Source organism: Penicillium concentricum, assembly GCF_028827145.1.
Source record: "Penicillium concentricum strain IBT 3081 chromosome Unknown utg000002l_segment0_segment0, whole genome shotgun sequence".
Lineage (NCBI taxonomy): Eukaryota > Fungi > Ascomycota > Eurotiomycetes > Eurotiales > Aspergillaceae > Penicillium > Penicillium concentricum.
This window is the reverse complement of record NW_026622755.1, coordinates 6,355,043-6,370,437: the sequence shown is the minus strand read 5'-3', so window position 1 is coordinate 6,370,437 and position 15,395 is coordinate 6,355,043. Positions and strand designations below refer to the sequence as shown.

The 15,395-nt window shown below is 49.4% G+C and overlaps 8 protein-coding genes across 8 annotated transcripts; 3 read left to right on the top strand and 5 right to left on the bottom strand.

The window, feature by feature from the left end:
• Positions 1–365: 365 nt before the first annotated feature.
• N7517_006122 (mitochondrial 54S ribosomal protein mL41) lies at positions 366–933 on the bottom strand (the record flags this gene model as incomplete). The annotated part of the gene is made up of 2 exons (XM_056723852.1): positions 366–653; positions 715–933. 2 exons carry the CDS (start codon positions 931–933, stop codon positions 366–368), a joined length of 507 nt encoding a protein of 168 aa, XP_056580102.1.
• A 267-nt stretch (positions 934–1,200) lies between these two features.
• N7517_006121 (UTP14 family protein) lies at positions 1,201–4,122 on the top strand (the record flags this gene model as incomplete). Its single annotated transcript, XM_056723851.1, has 2 exons — positions 1,201–3,879; positions 3,940–4,122. 2 exons carry the CDS (start codon positions 1,201–1,203, stop codon positions 4,120–4,122), a joined length of 2,862 nt encoding a protein of 953 aa, XP_056580101.1.
• A 1,071-nt stretch (positions 4,123–5,193) lies between these two features.
• On the top strand, positions 5,194–8,239 carry N7517_006120 (glucan endo-1,3-beta-D-glucosidase; the record flags this gene model as incomplete). The annotated part of the gene is made up of 7 exons (XM_056723850.1): positions 5,194–5,394; positions 5,451–5,742; positions 5,798–5,943; positions 6,000–7,724; positions 7,785–7,846; positions 7,910–8,169; positions 8,223–8,239. The coding sequence occupies 7 exons, from the start codon at positions 5,194–5,196 to the stop codon at positions 8,237–8,239; spliced, it is 2,703 nt and encodes a 900-aa protein (XP_056580100.1).
• A 707-nt stretch (positions 8,240–8,946) lies between these two features.
• N7517_006119 (uncharacterized protein) lies at positions 8,947–9,966 on the bottom strand (the record flags this gene model as incomplete). The annotated part of the gene is made up of 1 exon (XM_056723849.1): positions 8,947–9,966. One exon carries the CDS (start codon positions 9,964–9,966, stop codon positions 8,947–8,949), a length of 1,020 nt encoding a protein of 339 aa, XP_056580099.1.
• A 422-nt stretch (positions 9,967–10,388) lies between these two features.
• N7517_006118 (40S ribosomal protein eS8) lies at positions 10,389–11,101 on the bottom strand (the record flags this gene model as incomplete). Its single annotated transcript, XM_056723848.1, has 2 exons — positions 10,389–10,920; positions 11,028–11,101. The coding sequence occupies 2 exons, from the start codon at positions 11,099–11,101 to the stop codon at positions 10,389–10,391; spliced, it is 606 nt and encodes a 201-aa protein (XP_056580098.1).
• A 717-nt stretch (positions 11,102–11,818) lies between these two features.
• N7517_006117 (DUF2470 domain-containing protein) lies at positions 11,819–12,457 on the bottom strand (the record flags this gene model as incomplete). Its single annotated transcript, XM_056723847.1, has 1 exon — positions 11,819–12,457. The coding sequence occupies one exon, from the start codon at positions 12,455–12,457 to the stop codon at positions 11,819–11,821; it is 639 nt and encodes a 212-aa protein (XP_056580097.1).
• Positions 12,458–13,079: 622 nt separating this feature from the next.
• N7517_006116 (uncharacterized protein) lies at positions 13,080–13,556 on the bottom strand (the record flags this gene model as incomplete). The annotated part of the gene is made up of 1 exon (XM_056723846.1): positions 13,080–13,556. The coding sequence occupies one exon, from the start codon at positions 13,554–13,556 to the stop codon at positions 13,080–13,082; it is 477 nt and encodes a 158-aa protein (XP_056580096.1).
• A 943-nt stretch (positions 13,557–14,499) lies between these two features.
• On the top strand, positions 14,500–15,279 carry N7517_006115 (uncharacterized protein; the record flags this gene model as incomplete). The annotated part of the gene is given in 3 exon segments (XM_056723845.1): positions 14,500–14,594; positions 14,612–15,163; positions 15,273–15,279. 3 exon segments carry the CDS (start codon positions 14,500–14,502, stop codon positions 15,277–15,279), a joined length of 654 nt encoding a protein of 217 aa, XP_056580095.1.
• Positions 15,280–15,395: the final 116 nt, after the last annotated feature.

Sequence of the window (15,395 nt, the reverse complement as noted above, 5' to 3'; positions counted from 1 at the left end):
AATGCGCGAGAGACTGCTTATAACTTTTTTTGTCTGATATTTATGGAATTTGTCAAGATCGTACACAATTACTCCTGTCTCGATGCCAAATGGTACACGTCTACCGATACACCGGGGTCTTCCGTGGTCCGAATCAAGTTGATGTTGTAGAGACTATAATACATGGGATATATTCAATCAACCAGCGGAGAGAAGGTTGATCAACGAAGTCGAGTGATGCCCAGCGAAGGCGGTTGTGAATGGTATGCTGGGCAGCTGGCATAAAGGTTAGGGAGTATTCTTATGCGCCTGGGCTCCTGCGCACTCACATTCAATTGAAAACACATAGACAATCCCCGCTATGCGGTTTCAGCCTTTTGGGATTTCTAGAAAAGGAACTTGCTGCGCTTGGGCTGAGGCGTCTCAGGCGTTCGGGTCGGCTCTTGGTTCTGAATCTGCTCAATCTGCTCAATCTCCTTGGTCCCAATCGTCTTGATATTCTTTGGGGCGGGTTGTAGTCGGGCCTCTTCGGCTTCGGCGGTCTCGGCCCACTTCTCCAAATAGTCGTTGCCCTCAAATCCTCTGATCACGGTAACCCGTCGGCCATTTCTTTCAATGTCTTGAACGTAGTTTGACTGTGTCTTGCGCATGTGTTTTGTGACGAAGGGGGCGAGCTATAGCCATGTTAGCATCCGATGTTTAACCAACTGGTATCAAATGGGTTCCAATGCTTACCGTGAATGGCTCCTTCGAAGTCTCAGGGGTGTAAGTCCATCCAGGAATTTCGAGCTTTTCCGCAGGCATATAAACACGGTGCTTTGACAAATCAGGCCTGTATGTGCCTCTCTTGTCGAAGTGACCCATGGAGCCAGTCCGGTTTCCCTTGTAGTAGCCACCATTGACCTGCTTGGTGGTCAAGCGCAAACGCACCATCATTGGCTGTGTGGGCTTCATTATGGCGACAGTTCTGTAGTCTTAAAGTTGGAACAGAAAGGGGGATAGAGCGAGTCGAGTTGTCCCGGAGAGAGTTGGGAGACAAAACTCGACGAATGAACGGGTCGCGCTAATCTCCGCGCCGAGAACTTTTTTTCCCGGCAGAAAAAAAGTTCAACACCATCTACACCCCTCTTGAAAGCAGCCATCAGATCATTTGGTACTTTTTGAGTACTGATCTGAAGCTTCTTTCTTAGTCAAGAATTTAATTTCTTTGACTCCGCCACTATGCCTCGCAGCCAAACCCAGAAGCAGGGTCCGAAAGACCGCTCAACGCAGAAAGCAGCGCCGAAGCGGAAAAGCACTCGGGCGCTGAATGCACTGTCTATTGCAGAGAAAACAATTCACACTAGATTGGGCGTTAAACGCAGTCGTCTTGGAGCCTACGATGATGGTACCTTCAAGCCCAGGAGAAACACCGGCGATGACGACGAGAACGATGAGGAGGATCCCGCCGCCCACTACAAACGCCGCAGAACCGAGGACACCGGAAGCCTTGATGGTGGCAGCGACAGTGAGGGACACGAATGGACGCTCGGACAAGTGAACAGCGATAACGACAGTGAATTGGACAGCGACGAAGCTCTCGGTGAGAGCGACGAAGAGCGATTCGAGGGCTTCACGTTCCGCGCATCCAAGTCCAAATCTCAGCCAAAAAAAGCGGCGCCCAAGCCAAAGAAGCCTACAGAGATCAGCTTGTCTGAGGATGTCGACGAGTCGGATGAAGAATCTGACGGCGAAGACTACGATGAGGACGATGACCTGGGTGAAGACGCTGTTGACCTCGCCACTGCTTGGGATATGAATATTGCGGCCGAGGAGGAGGAGGCCCAGGAAGCAGCTGCGAAATCGAAGCGGGCTGCGAAATATGATAGCGACGAGGATTCTGGGTCAGAGGGGGACAGTGAAAGCGATGCCAGCGACGACGGGCTTTCTGTCTCGGATGACGATGCCGATGCTGATCCTCACGGACTTTCAAAACTACAAGACTTTGTCCAGTCTATGGAAACCGAAAAACCTACGAAACGCACTCAAAAGTCACAAGAACAAGGCAAGCACTCGGAATACGGTTTGACATCCGCCAACAAATTGACTGTCGCCGATCTCCTCCCCTCAATCACCGACTCCCGCCTCAAGAATTCACTCAAACACATCGACTCTGTTGTCCAGGCATCAAAATCGGGCATTCCAGGAAAGCTAGATGCTCCTCTAGCTAAACGCCAACAGGACCGACTTGACCGGACTGCTGCCTACGAGAAGAGCAAGGAGACTTTGAACCGCTGGCTCGAAACCGTCAAGGCCAACCGCCGAGCCGAACACCTTTCCTTCCCGCTACGTGATCCTGATGCCGAGCAGACTCACCGCTTGGAATCCGCGAAGCCGCAGACAGACCTCGAAAACGCCATCCAGAACATCCTTGTGGAGAGTGGGCTGGCTGAGGCCGAAGGCAAGACAGCCGAGGACCAGATCCAGAGTTTCGAAGAATTACAAGCTCGCAATATTCCTATTGAGGAGATCCAGGCCCGTCGCGCAGAACTCCGCAAGCGACGTGACCTGCTTTTCCGAGAGGAAGTGCGCGCCAAGCGCATCAAGAAGATCAAGAGCAAGTCTTATCGCCGCGTTCACCGCAGAGAGCGTGAGAAGATGGAGAAGCAGGAGCACGATGCGCTCGTGGAAGCCGGCGTCGATATGGACGATATGGACCAGGAGAAGAACGAGCGTTTAAGAGCCGAAGCTCGCATGGGCTCAAAGCACCGTGAAAGCAAATGGGCCAAGGGGTTGAAACAGACCGGTCGCACTGCCTGGGACGAAGAGGCCCGCAACAGTGCAGCTGACTTGGCCCAAAGAGAGGAGGAGCTGCGAAAGAGAATCGAAGGCAAGCGTGTTTCCAATGGTGACGATGACTACTTGGGCTCTTCCAGTTCCGAGTCAGAAGAGGAGGACCCTTGGAATGAGGAGGGTTCCGATGTGGAAAGACAAAAGATCCAGAAGAAGCTCAATGCCCTCGAGGGTAGTGATGATGCTGGTGGCGTGAAGGGACGCCATGCCGACCTTTTCGAAATGAAATTCATGAAAAACGCCGACGCCGCCCGCAAAGAACAGAACGATGCGGAGCTTCGCCAACTCAACCGTGAACTTCACGGAGAGGATTCTATGTCTGAGGCAGAGTCGGAGGTCGGTCGACGAAAGTTCGGTCAATCAAAGAAGACCGACCCCAAGTCCCGTGCCAAGCAGTTGCCCAAGAATGAGTTCGAGGAGAAGCTAGATTCCGATGATGAAGCTGCACAAGCAGTATCAGACGAAGAAGTTGATATTGTTGTCAACGGTTCCACCAAGCACAAGTCGGGAGCTTCTGGCAATAAGAAGGTTTCACAATCCTCACGCGATTCTCCCGATCAGCAAAAGGATACCGCAGAGGAGGAGAACCCCTGGTTGATTCAAACCGAACGGACCAACCGTCGCCGAACTGCCCCGGATGCCCAAGAGAGCATTGACATTTCACTCGATGCTGCCCAGCCCGAAGTTGTTCCGGCGAAGCAACAGAGCAAGAAGCAGAAGAGCGTCAAGCCAACTGTCGCCAAACGGCAATTCGACGAGGACGACAGCGATGATGAAGAGAAGGTGCCCGTCTTGCTTAAGAACCACGACCTCGTGAAGAGAGCCTTTGCCGGCGATGAAGTTGTCCAAGAATTCGAACAGGATAAGATGGACACCATTGAAGACGAAGGCGACAAGGTTGTGGACAACACACTCCTAGGCTGGGGCAGCTGGGCCGGCGAAGGTGTCAGCAAGAGACAGCAAAAGAAGCAAAAGCGAGACCTGACTACTATTGCGGGTGTGAAGCCCGGGCAGCGTAAGGACGCAAAGCTCGATCGGGTCATTATCAACCAGAAGCGAGTCCAGAAGGTAAGCCAAGTCGTGTTCCTACATACAAAGACGAACCACTCACTAACTTTTTTACTCTAGAACAAGAAGTACATGGCAAGCCAGTTGCCGCATGAGTTCGAGACCAAGCAGCAGTACGAACGGTCCCTGCGGTTGCCCCTGGGCCCCGAGTGGTCTACAAAAGAAAGCTTCCAGAGTGGCACCAAGCCTCGTGTCATGATCAAGCAGGGCGTCATCAAGCCCATGTCGAAGCCCATGCAATAAATGTAAATATTTGGTCAATATGTATTTCACATATAACATGTCCAATGATAGCACCTAATGCGACCCGTTTTGCGGCGCCTTTTGAATTAAAAGCATTTCTATTCTTGCTGTACAGGCGGCACAATACACAGGCTATAGAGAAGTCATTTTCACAAATTAAGCCTCTAGAAAATATCTTAAAGACATCTAAACAGAATATCACTGAAAAGACATCGCAAGGCATAAGCCAACTATATTCATATAATTGTTCGTCCTTGTCAATCATATTTCCACATGGACTTCGAAAATGACTTACCTGAATGTAGGCAAAGATGTCTCGTTTTGGAATGTCAACTTAGACCTCAAACCATTAAAACATGCCCCATGATTCTATAGAGGTAACTAAAAAGTAATGGATTATATAATTCATATTGAGTCATCTAAGTCTTTGATCTGAATATATTTCATATTTTCTTTCTCTTTCCATATCATCAGTTCTACTCCACATAGGTGATCCCTTGGCGGTGTTGCCTGGTTTTTAACATCTTCAACTTCCAAGGCCAGTTCCAAGGCTAGTATTCACGTCTATCTTCCAATTATTCGAATTACCTAGGTAACGCCTGTATAATCCAGTAAGTGATTAACGTGATTCCCGCACACATTCTTGGGTGGGGACGACAACCTCACCTCGATACCCGCGTGGACTCGAAGTTGCGCCCTACATTCTTGAACAAGACACGTTACCAGGCACCTGTCATTCCCATTGATTAAACACTGTGCACTGCTGATATTTTTGAGAAGATCGACAATCTGTGGAATCTATCTCCAGGCCATTCACAACAAACCGGCCCTGTGTGTTGTCCCAATCTGGACCTGAGAGTGCCCATCGCCTGGAATTCATAGTACATACTTGTAAGTTTGCTTTCCTCTGAAGTCACTTGTCTTCTTTGCCAATTTCACGTTGCCTCTTGGATCCCTCCAAAGTCGTCTGCTCCTAAGTGATTCATATCCGATTGGATTGAATTAAATAGCACACAGACTTCCTACAAGCTCCGTGTGTTGAACACTCGTGACAAGATCTGGCTTTGCATCATGGACTCTCGCTCGAAATGGAAGGCTACAACCTTACTGACTTGGCTTCTAACCACAGAAATAGCCCACTGTCTCCCGCATCTGGGAAATGAGATAGAAGCTGCTCTACGAAACACAGCTATCCAGCCTGCAAGAGCCTTTCAGACTCAATATCCACCTTCAAACAGTGAAAGCAGGCTTCTCATTCCCGAGTCTCACCCAGTAAGTCTTGGAGAAAAAAGCTGCATGGTATATGACATGGTGTTGACATGGACTAGGTCTATCGAGTAGCTTTGGAACAAGACGGCCATTCATCGGAGCAGCCTTTTCCAGAGTTTAACATTGACGAGTTCATTGACGGCTTGGAAGATTTGTTAGACGAAGAAGGTAATAATACTACTGAACCGGCACCGACTGCGACAGAACAGTCTACGTCCACTGATACAGGCAAACCGCATCCTATTCAACCGACAACTTCAGCAAAAGAACCTGAAAATCCAGCGCCAACTCCTACAGCTGGATCTGTAACAAACCCACCGCAGGCCAAACCAAGCACTACGGTGGCGCAAGGTATGATTGAGCTTGAATTATTGTAACACTTTGCATATATGCTAATGCTTAGTAGAGCCCGTTCACACAAGTCTTTCACCCCCGGTTGCAGCAGATCATCCCAAAGCCATGGACGGCCAAGATATCTTCCAGCCAGTGGCCACTGGTCCTGTTCCTGCTAATATCCAGTCTCGACATGACCACCCTGTGCAGAACCAGCACGTAAGACAATCCCAAATGCGAGCAAGATACGAATACAAAATTCTAACATGGTATAGGCTGATACCACTGACCCTGTTGCAACGAATAAGTTCTACGCCGGTCTTTTCCTGGGCTCTCAGACCAATGCTACCTTCTCTCAGCCCTACTCCCTGGCATGGTCCAAGGGAGGTGGCACCCTGAAGAGCTGGGGTATGGGTGTCTCTCATGTCCAGCCTCACATGCTCGCATACGGACCTAAGAACAACAATATCCCAGGAAACCCAGTGCAATACTACATTAACCCAGTCGGTCTTCAACATCTGATCTTCTCTGCGGCCGAGCTTGACCAGTCTTCCATCATGAAGATCGAACAGCCAAAGGCTTTCTCAGCCCATGCTGTGATCAAGCGCTCCGGAGGCTCGGCTCAGCAGATTACGTTCCCAGTTGTGCAAGGCATGGGCTATACAACGGCTGTATACAATGATCTGCAGCCCCTGATTGAAAGTGGTATTTTCTTCCGCAAGGTCGTCAGCGCCGGTTCACCTAGGCCCGGCATCTTCAAGTACCAGGTTTACCTTGAGGATGACACGACCTGGCTTCTCTATGCCACTCCAGCAGATGGCAAGGATCCGGAGTTCAAGCTAGACTCAAAGACCAATATCCGCGGTCCCAAGGGCTTTTCTGGTACTATTCAAGCCGCGAAGAACCCCGCAGGCAAGTCCGGCGAGAAGTTCTACGATAACTCATGCGGTGTCTACCCGGTGTCCGGAGAAGTCTCTGGCTCTGTCACGGGCGATGTAGGCAACTACGCACTGTCTTGGACTAAGGCCGGAAAGGATGTCCAGGGTACACCTCTGATCATGTTCGCCCTACCCCATCACATCCAGTCCTTCGATCGCGCCACCAAGGGCCGTATCACCGATATCCACCTTCGCACCACAACAAAGGGCAATGCCACAGCCGTGATCGGCGAAAGTTGGACTATGGTCGAAGAAAACCTTCCCATCGATATGGGGTTCGCCCCGTGGTCAACCACGCATGGCAGTATCCATGACCTCTCGGCCGCGGCCCAGCATGCCATTATCCAGGCTGCTCCCGCCGAGCTCCAGCAGAACATCTCAGGTCAGACCGCTCTCAACAGCATGTACTACAGCGGCAAGGCGCTGAGCAAGTTCGCAACACTTGTGTACACGGTCAATCAGCTCGGTAACAACGTCGACATCGCAGCAGACGCTTTCCAGAAGCTGAAGAAGTCCTTTGATCTATTCGTGCAGAACAAGCAAGAGCACCCGCTTGCCTACGACGCTGTCTGGAAGGGCGTTGTCTCGACTGCCGGCTATAACGGGGATCTGAACCAAGATTTCGGAAACACTGCGTACAACGACCACCACTTCCACTATGGCTACTTCATCCAAGCAGCCGCCATCATCGGTTCCCTTGATCCGAGCTGGCTGGCCGCGAACAAGGAGTGGGTTAACATGCTTGTTCGTGACGCTGGTAACTCTGCTGCCAATGATCCCCACTTCCCATTCTCGCGCTCGTTCGATTGGTACAACGGACACTCCTGGGCGAAGGGGTTGTTCGAGTCTTTCGATGGCAAGGATCAAGAATCTACCTCGGAAGATACCATGTTCGCTTATGCGATCAAGGTGTGGGGACAGACGATCGGTGATGCTAGCATGGAAGCTCGTGGCAATATGATGCTAGGCATTCTCGGTCGATCTCTCCATAACTACTTCTTGATGGAGGACGATAATGCCAACCAACCATCGAACTTTGTCGCGAACAGAGTCACTGGAATTGTAAGTGTCATTATCTTCATCCATTTCTAACCCAAACTCAGTGCTAACAAACCAAAACAGCTATTTGAAAACAAGGTCGATCACACCACATACTTCGGCGCCAACCTCGAATACGTTCAAGGGTATGTATACCACCGTCCCGGTCATATTATCCCACTCTGAACAGTTACTAACAAATAGCATAGTATCCACATGCTACCACTCATGCCACACACCCCCTTCACCCGACGAAAGGAGTTCGTGCGTCAGGAATGGCAGGCGATGTTCGCTGAAAACGCCTCAACCCCAGCCTCCAAGGTCGACGGCGGATGGAAGGGTGTGCTATACGCCAATCTAGCCCTCATCGATCCCAAGTCGTCGTGGGAGTTCTTTGCCCAGCCGAATTTCAACTACAGTTGGATTGATGGTGGTGCTACGCGGACTTGGTACATGGCATTTGCTGCTGGTGAGTTTCTTGATAGTTTATGATGTTTTTGCAGAAGCTAATGAATATATTAGGTCTTGGTGGTGCTTAGGGGATTTGGAGAATTCTGATGATATGGAGTTGGGGGTTATTTTGTTTATGTCTTTTGGCCTTATGATTTGATTTTCTTATATGCAAACAGACCTGTGAATTGTCTGTTTACGAAGGGGTATAGCCTTTAGGGTTGCATGTACCTAATTTATACCACCGTGGGTTGGATAAAGGAATCCGAAGAACTATTCTTCCAATCATGGATGCTGGACGTCGGGTGGAAAGGCAGCCGTCTCTAGCAAAAGCGGTCATTTTTGTCAATCCCACAGGTCATATTCCAGTGCATTTGCTTTTCTGTTTTTCGGATTTGTGGGGAGAGCTTTGTAGCTATTTCCGATGTTGTACTGCGTATATATAGAATGATATGATATATGATATTATCCTCGACCTACGTTATTCTCAATTGGTAGTTTTGTGTACATCCTAACCCGTAAATATATATCCATACAATTCTTCCTATCTCCCTATTAAATATTCATTCTTAAACCAGACTTTATTCTATAAACCTCTAGCTCTTCATGATATATATATTTAATTGAAAATCGACAAGATAAACCCGAAATAGACGTCACACATCAATCCTCATCCTACCCATCTCCTCTCTTAATTTCCTCAGTCCTAGCAATAACCTCCTACCATCAGTTCAATAGTGTATCCATATTTAATCAGCCATACCATCCACCGAGCATCTCGCAATATACCACCAACCTATCCCCCAGCAACAGGAAGCTCCAAATCCACCACCCAAGGCGCATTCCTCGCCTCATACTTAACCGTCATAATACTCCCATTAACAAAAAGCGTCTCCTCCCCAACCCTCAACGGCCTCTCCGCCCCAGCACTAACATCACAAAACGCACCCCGATTCTCCAACATCGCCTCCATATCCGTCACTACATCTTCAAGCCTAACACCACCACCCACCTCATCATCCCACACCCCACGCTGCGCGCCCCACCCTTCATGGATATGACCGAAGAGATGCAGACGGGGCTTTGCACGCCGCGCCGCGCGGAGGAGATGTTCACAGCCGACGTTCAAATCAGGCGGGACTTGATCCAGGACTCCGACGGGTGGGCCGTGGGTTAACATTATGTCGATGGCAGGGTAATCCGGGATTGGGTTTGCGGGTTGTGGGTGTGTAGCGGGGGCGGGGTTGTATCTGTCCTCGTCGCGGGGATATGCGAAGGCCCAATTATAGAATTCTGGTTGGTAGGGTGAAGCGTAGATGGTGAATGATGCTCCTGTTGAGAGTGTGAAGGAATGTGTTCCTTCTTCTAGGTAGATTATTCCTGCGTTTCGGGCTTCTTCGCTTGTCCAGAGGGATTTGATAGAGGCAGCGTAGGCTTTTAGGGATTCTTTGTCTGGGGCTGAGGTGTGGAGGGTGTTTTGGAGGTCATCATCGTCTGATAACAGGATGGATTGTTCGCCTAGTTGCTCTGGGCGTTGGTGGCGGGTGTAGCCGAAGGAGGTGAAGTAGTCTTCGTCGAGGGTTATGTCGTGGTTTCCTGCTATTACGAGTTTGAGTTCGGCTTCGGCGGAGGTGAGCATGGAGATCATTGCTTCGTGTTCGACGCGGTACCCCACTTTTGTGAGGTCGCCAGCGTGGAGGAGGATGTTTGCTTTTGGGAGGGGGTAGCGGTAGACATGATCTGTTCTTTGGGGTGGGTGTGGTGTGCTTGTATGAGTGTCTGAGATCATGCAGATGCGGGTTTTGATTGTTGCCATGTTGGGTGTTTGAGGAAGGTTGGGCTGTGGGGGAAGGGGAAAGTGATAAGCATCGAGCTCGGGCCCGGGAAGGACCCCCGGAGATCTTCAAAGGTAGAACATTGATGTGGAAAAGGGATGTTGATATATTTTACAAAGGAATAAACTGAAATATGTTCTCCTGAGTTTACTACATGGTACTTGTATCCCCATGTTAATCACATATACTCCCGTACCGAGGCCAGATTACACATGGTAGATACTTATACACTACGGAGTACGCAGGATGCAATTACCAAAGAAGACATGAAACTAGGAACAATTCCCATGGATTTGACGGCTCAGAGCTCTACAGACAAATTGCATCCTGTGAATGCTCTGATCATGACATAGCTGAAACTCCGATCCACCCGTTGCAACAACCGAATATTTTATTTTTTCGTTTACTTGCGGATAGCCTTCTGGTAGAAAGCAAGCTCCTCACCCTCCAGAATGTAACCGTCACAGCGGCCAGACTGGCCGGGGCGCGAGGCAACAACGGCGAAAAGACGACCGGACTCGAACTGGCGCTCGATAGCAGACTCAGTCTTACCGGAGTCAGCGAAGCGGGCAGCCTGCTTCTTGGCGACGGAGGCGGACTTCTTCTCCTCCTCGACACCCTCGGTCTTCTGCTGGCGTCTACGGCCGATGGGCTGGCCGTAGTGGGCCTCGTACCACTGACGGAAGGGGGCAGCGTCAATCTGGACAACGGCCGACTTGGTCAGGGTGTTTGTGCGGACCAGCTCGTTGTTGGAGGGGTGGAAGGACACTCCAATGACACGGGTCTTGCGGGAGATACCCTCGGAGCCCCACGAGAAGTTACCGGACTCAAGACGGAGACCACGGAACTTCTGGTTGCCACCACGGGTGCGGACAAGGTGAATGCGCTTGGTGCCAATACGGGTGTTGGCAGGCTGGCGACCCTTCTCGAAGGCTCTGTAGGACAAAGACATGTAAGAAACTGTAATTGGTATATCGAATCCATTTTTTTCCTTCCTCTAAATGGAAACATTCAATCTCATGCTGGGTTGATAGAATCGTACCTCTTCTTGCGGTAGTGAGCGCGCTTGGCACCAGTGGCGCTGCGCTTGTGGCGAGAATCCCGAGAAATACCCATGTTTGCGATTGATGGAGGGGTCTAAGTTGACGGACACAAGTTAGATGTTGTTGATTGTGGACCTTGAACAAGTTTCTTTTTTTCTTTCAATCCTTCTGTTTCGTCGCGAGCGTCGTGCAAAATCAATCTTCGAATATCGAACAGTTGGGCGACAGTGGTTGCGGAGTGGTTGTAGGACCGTTGAGAGCGAGACAGGATCGATGGTTGATGTGGAGGAATTGAATACCGATGATCGAAATTGATGGGCGCAGCGAGCGAAACAGAATTTTTCGAAAGAAACCTTGCAGGAGTTGAGATAGCCGGATAACTCACCTCTAAATGTGCAGCCCTTCACCAGAAACACAGATTAGTTGTCGTAGGGTTGTCGTGGGAGTTTGAGGTCGTGGAGTCGCTGAATTTCGCAGGGCGCACTGTGTCGCTCGCTTGTGTAGTGCCCTAACTGACACTAGACTAGATTGGGATTAGTGGCTCCAGTCACTGGATCCGGTCAGGTGATATTCATTTGCTGACTCAGAATATAGTCACGTGTTACTATAATGATTATGATCTGGAAGGGGCCATCGGAGACGATCTGAACGCCATTTACATCCAACGTTGTGCAACATTGAACCTCCATTGTCTATTTCCAGTTATCCTTGCAACTATTCGAAATCCATAAATATACAATTGATCGACTTTCTCTGCCAGTACACCACCATTGACTGCCTATGCTACCCTCTACTGTCTCTTGCCATTCTTCGCCCTCTGCTCCTTCACAAACTGCTTAATGCGCGCAAACGAACCATACCCCTCAACAGAACACGACACAATCCACTTCCACCACAAACCTGAAAGAACAGGCACATTCAACGGCTTCAACATAGTCACAGCCAGTGCGACAGTCTCAAAGACATGAATGGCCACAACGTATGGCTGGATAATGTAGACGAAACGCGGGAGCCAGGGCACACGCTGGAGTCCCAGGTACTCGTAGAGAGCCGAGCCGGGATGTAGATTGCTGCGCTGGAAGCAGGTGACGTAGAGAAGGAAACACAAGCCAAAGATGACGGCGTGGATACCGCGCGGGGCACGGTACTCTGTGAGTGTGATCTCGCTGCGGCCCAGGCGCTTTAGGCTGTCCTTGTGCATGGCGACCATACGACCGCGTGCCTCCGAGTAGTTCTTCATCTCGGGTTCGATGGGGACGCTGTAGCGGGTACCGTGGGCGGTGATGATCAGGTTTGAGGTGGTGAGTTCTTCCAATTTGGCATTTTTGGCTTGAGTGGAGGTGATACCGCAATAGGCTTGTAGGAATAGCGCGAGGGAATCTTGATGGTCGGCATTCATGTGCTTGATGATGAAATCTTTGGACGACATGGTGGCAGTTCAACCGTATTGGGAGGTTTACAGTGTGTGTCAATTGAGACTGCGAAACAAGTGAGACGATTGGGATTTGGACCGAGTACAGGATACAATGCGAGAGGGGAGTAACACAACGGGAAATCAACGCCAAGACCGGGGCCTCGGCTTCATACTTTCCGCTTTGACACTTTACACTCATCACAAAACCCTGTACTATACTATACACTACTACGTACTACACTATTACACTTCTGCACTATTGCACTATTGCACTTAAAGAAAATTGTTCAACTCCATTTGATCGCCCAAGGAATATACATAGCAGTATACACTTATACACTCCGGTGTATTTCACCCCCTTGGCCCTGCACGCCGACCAGGAAAACCATTGCAAAAAAAAACAAAAACAGATAACTGGAAGGATATTGAATCACAAACATGGCTCTATGAAAAGCGAAGCAAAAGCATTGAAATAAAAGGATCACTCGTGACGACGTTGGATCTTCGTGATATTGGAAACCAGAAATGGGTGGTCAAGCCCTGTTGTTGATAGAACGCGATCAACTCCTAATTCGGTCTTTGAGCAGACATTCATCAAAGGGTTTTTAGGGGAGGGATTGCATGCCTCAGTTAATACTTACATGAGAGCTATAGTGAGGTCGCCGTGGATGCGTGCTTTGAGCTCGACCTCGATTTCTAGGTTGAGTTCCAATCGCAACTTCATGCCTTCCTCGTCCAGCATGGATTTCTCCTCTTTCTTGAGGACGTCCATGCCGCCGTTGGGCTTGAAGTCTGAATTTTCATTCGAGTAGGGCTGCACGGCTTCGTCATCAGAGTATTCGTAATCGTCTTCGTCGTATTCCGATCCGTCTGTGTATTCGTCTGAATCGTATTGTTGGATGGGTTTTTGTTTCGGTGCTGGTTTCTTTTGCAGTTGTTTGCTGGGCAGTTTGCCCTTTTGGTTCTTGGTTGGTACTTCGTCTTCGAACTCCGAATCGTCGGTGTAGTCGTCGGCGCTGTCGTAGTCTTCGCCGTCGGAAAGGTCCTCTTGTACGGGGAGCTTCTTGGGCTGGAGCTTCTTGGGTTGCTCTCTGGTCTTTTCAACGGTTGCCATATTGAATGTGTGTGTGGTGGACTAGATTATGGAGTATAGAGTATAGAGTATAGAGGATATTTTCAGAAGAAAAATGTATCAAAGTGGAAGGATATGTTCAAAGATAAAAAGTAAATGAAAATGATCTAAGGAATCATATCAAGTACGGAATATGACGTTGGAGGCTGTCCCTGTGCATCTCGTCATTGCCAGATTGAATATGGGGCAGGGTCTGACACAATGGCCGTGTCCACAATGGAAAACTTACGGTCAATGCTCGGAATACGCCAAGTGGCCAACTAGATATGCGCCTCATCCTTTTACGATCCGTGGAAACAAGTGCAAACTCGTGGCTTGTACCAATGGAAATGAAAATTGAAAAAAAAAACAGGACAAGGTCAGGAACAGGTAAATTTTATCTTCTCATCTGTATTATTGGCTGAAATGGATACTTCTCTATACAATTTACTGTGAAGACCAAGGTTGACGTCGAGTGGCGTCATAACCATTTCCTTGAGATGAAATCTTACGTCTACTTTAATTTATTTCAGAGTGTCTCGATGCACTAATTTCGCCGAGATTCGATCTAATTGGCCCGTGAAACCCCATCTGGCCATTATTTCCCGAGTTCTACCCAATCCCGTAGACCCTCCACGGCTTAATCCTTGTCCCCCCGGACGTCATACCTTTTTTTAACTGGATTGCAGTGTCTGTTACTTACTGTAGAAAGGGGATCTGGACCTGAGTACCAAAGTATTCCCATCTGACGTCGGAGGCGGAATCGGATTTATCAGGGTTTTATTCCTGGTGGCGCATCTGATGATATAAACGGTTGAACAAGTTCATTTCGGATAACATCATTGCACTTAGTTTCATATATACCTACTGACGCTTTGTCCTTCATCTCGAAAACAATTCATATTCCCCTCCAATCCCACCTTTTAACCTTCTTTTACTTCCCAACATGTCCGACCAAGAACAACCCCCCACTCCTAATCCCGACTCAACAACCACAACCCCCAACAAGCCTAAACGTGCTCCTCCCAAGCTAGGCAAAAAGTCTCCTGCCAAACAAGAACAAACACCTCCCCCTCGGAACAAGAGGATAAATCCAAAGACACCGAACAAGAAGAAAAGCCCAAACAACAAGAACCGGACTCGGAGCCTGAGCCTGAACCCGAACAAGAAGAAGAAGAAGAAGAAGCCGAACCTGAACCCGAACCTCAACCTAAGCCCGAACGTCGTCGTCGCAGACCTCGTCCCCGTCCTCAAGAATCAGACACTGAATCCATTCCCCGCGAAATGGAGCCAGAACCACCCAGACAACGTCGCGTCCGTCGCCAGCGTCGTCCAGAGCAACAGCAACAAAATGGTCCGCTTGGTGGACTTCCCGGTGTCGGTGGTGCCGATCAGGCTGGTCAGCTCGTGCAGAATACAGCCGGGAATGCCCTGAATGGGGCGACCGGTGGTGCGGGCAAGGCTGTTGGCGGCATCCTGAATGGTGGCGAGGAGAAGAAGGATGATGATGGTGGTCGCGATGAGCAGCTTCGTTTGCGATTGGACCTTAATCTGGATATTGAGGTTCAGCTTAAGGCGAAGATTCATGGTGATTTGACGATTGGTTTGCTGTTAGTATTCCCTTTTCTTTTACCTTCTAACCCAGCCCTTTCATGTGGCGATAACTTGACTCGATGTTGGTGCATTTCACTGACTGACAATCTAGTAATTAATCCTCAGCAAATAGAATTGTGTATATATATACCTTCTATACCTGCTCTCGAATACCCGGATCCCGGATCGGGTGTGTCTACGGATACCTTCAATGACTTGTTATGGGTTATGTTACGGTGATGCATGATG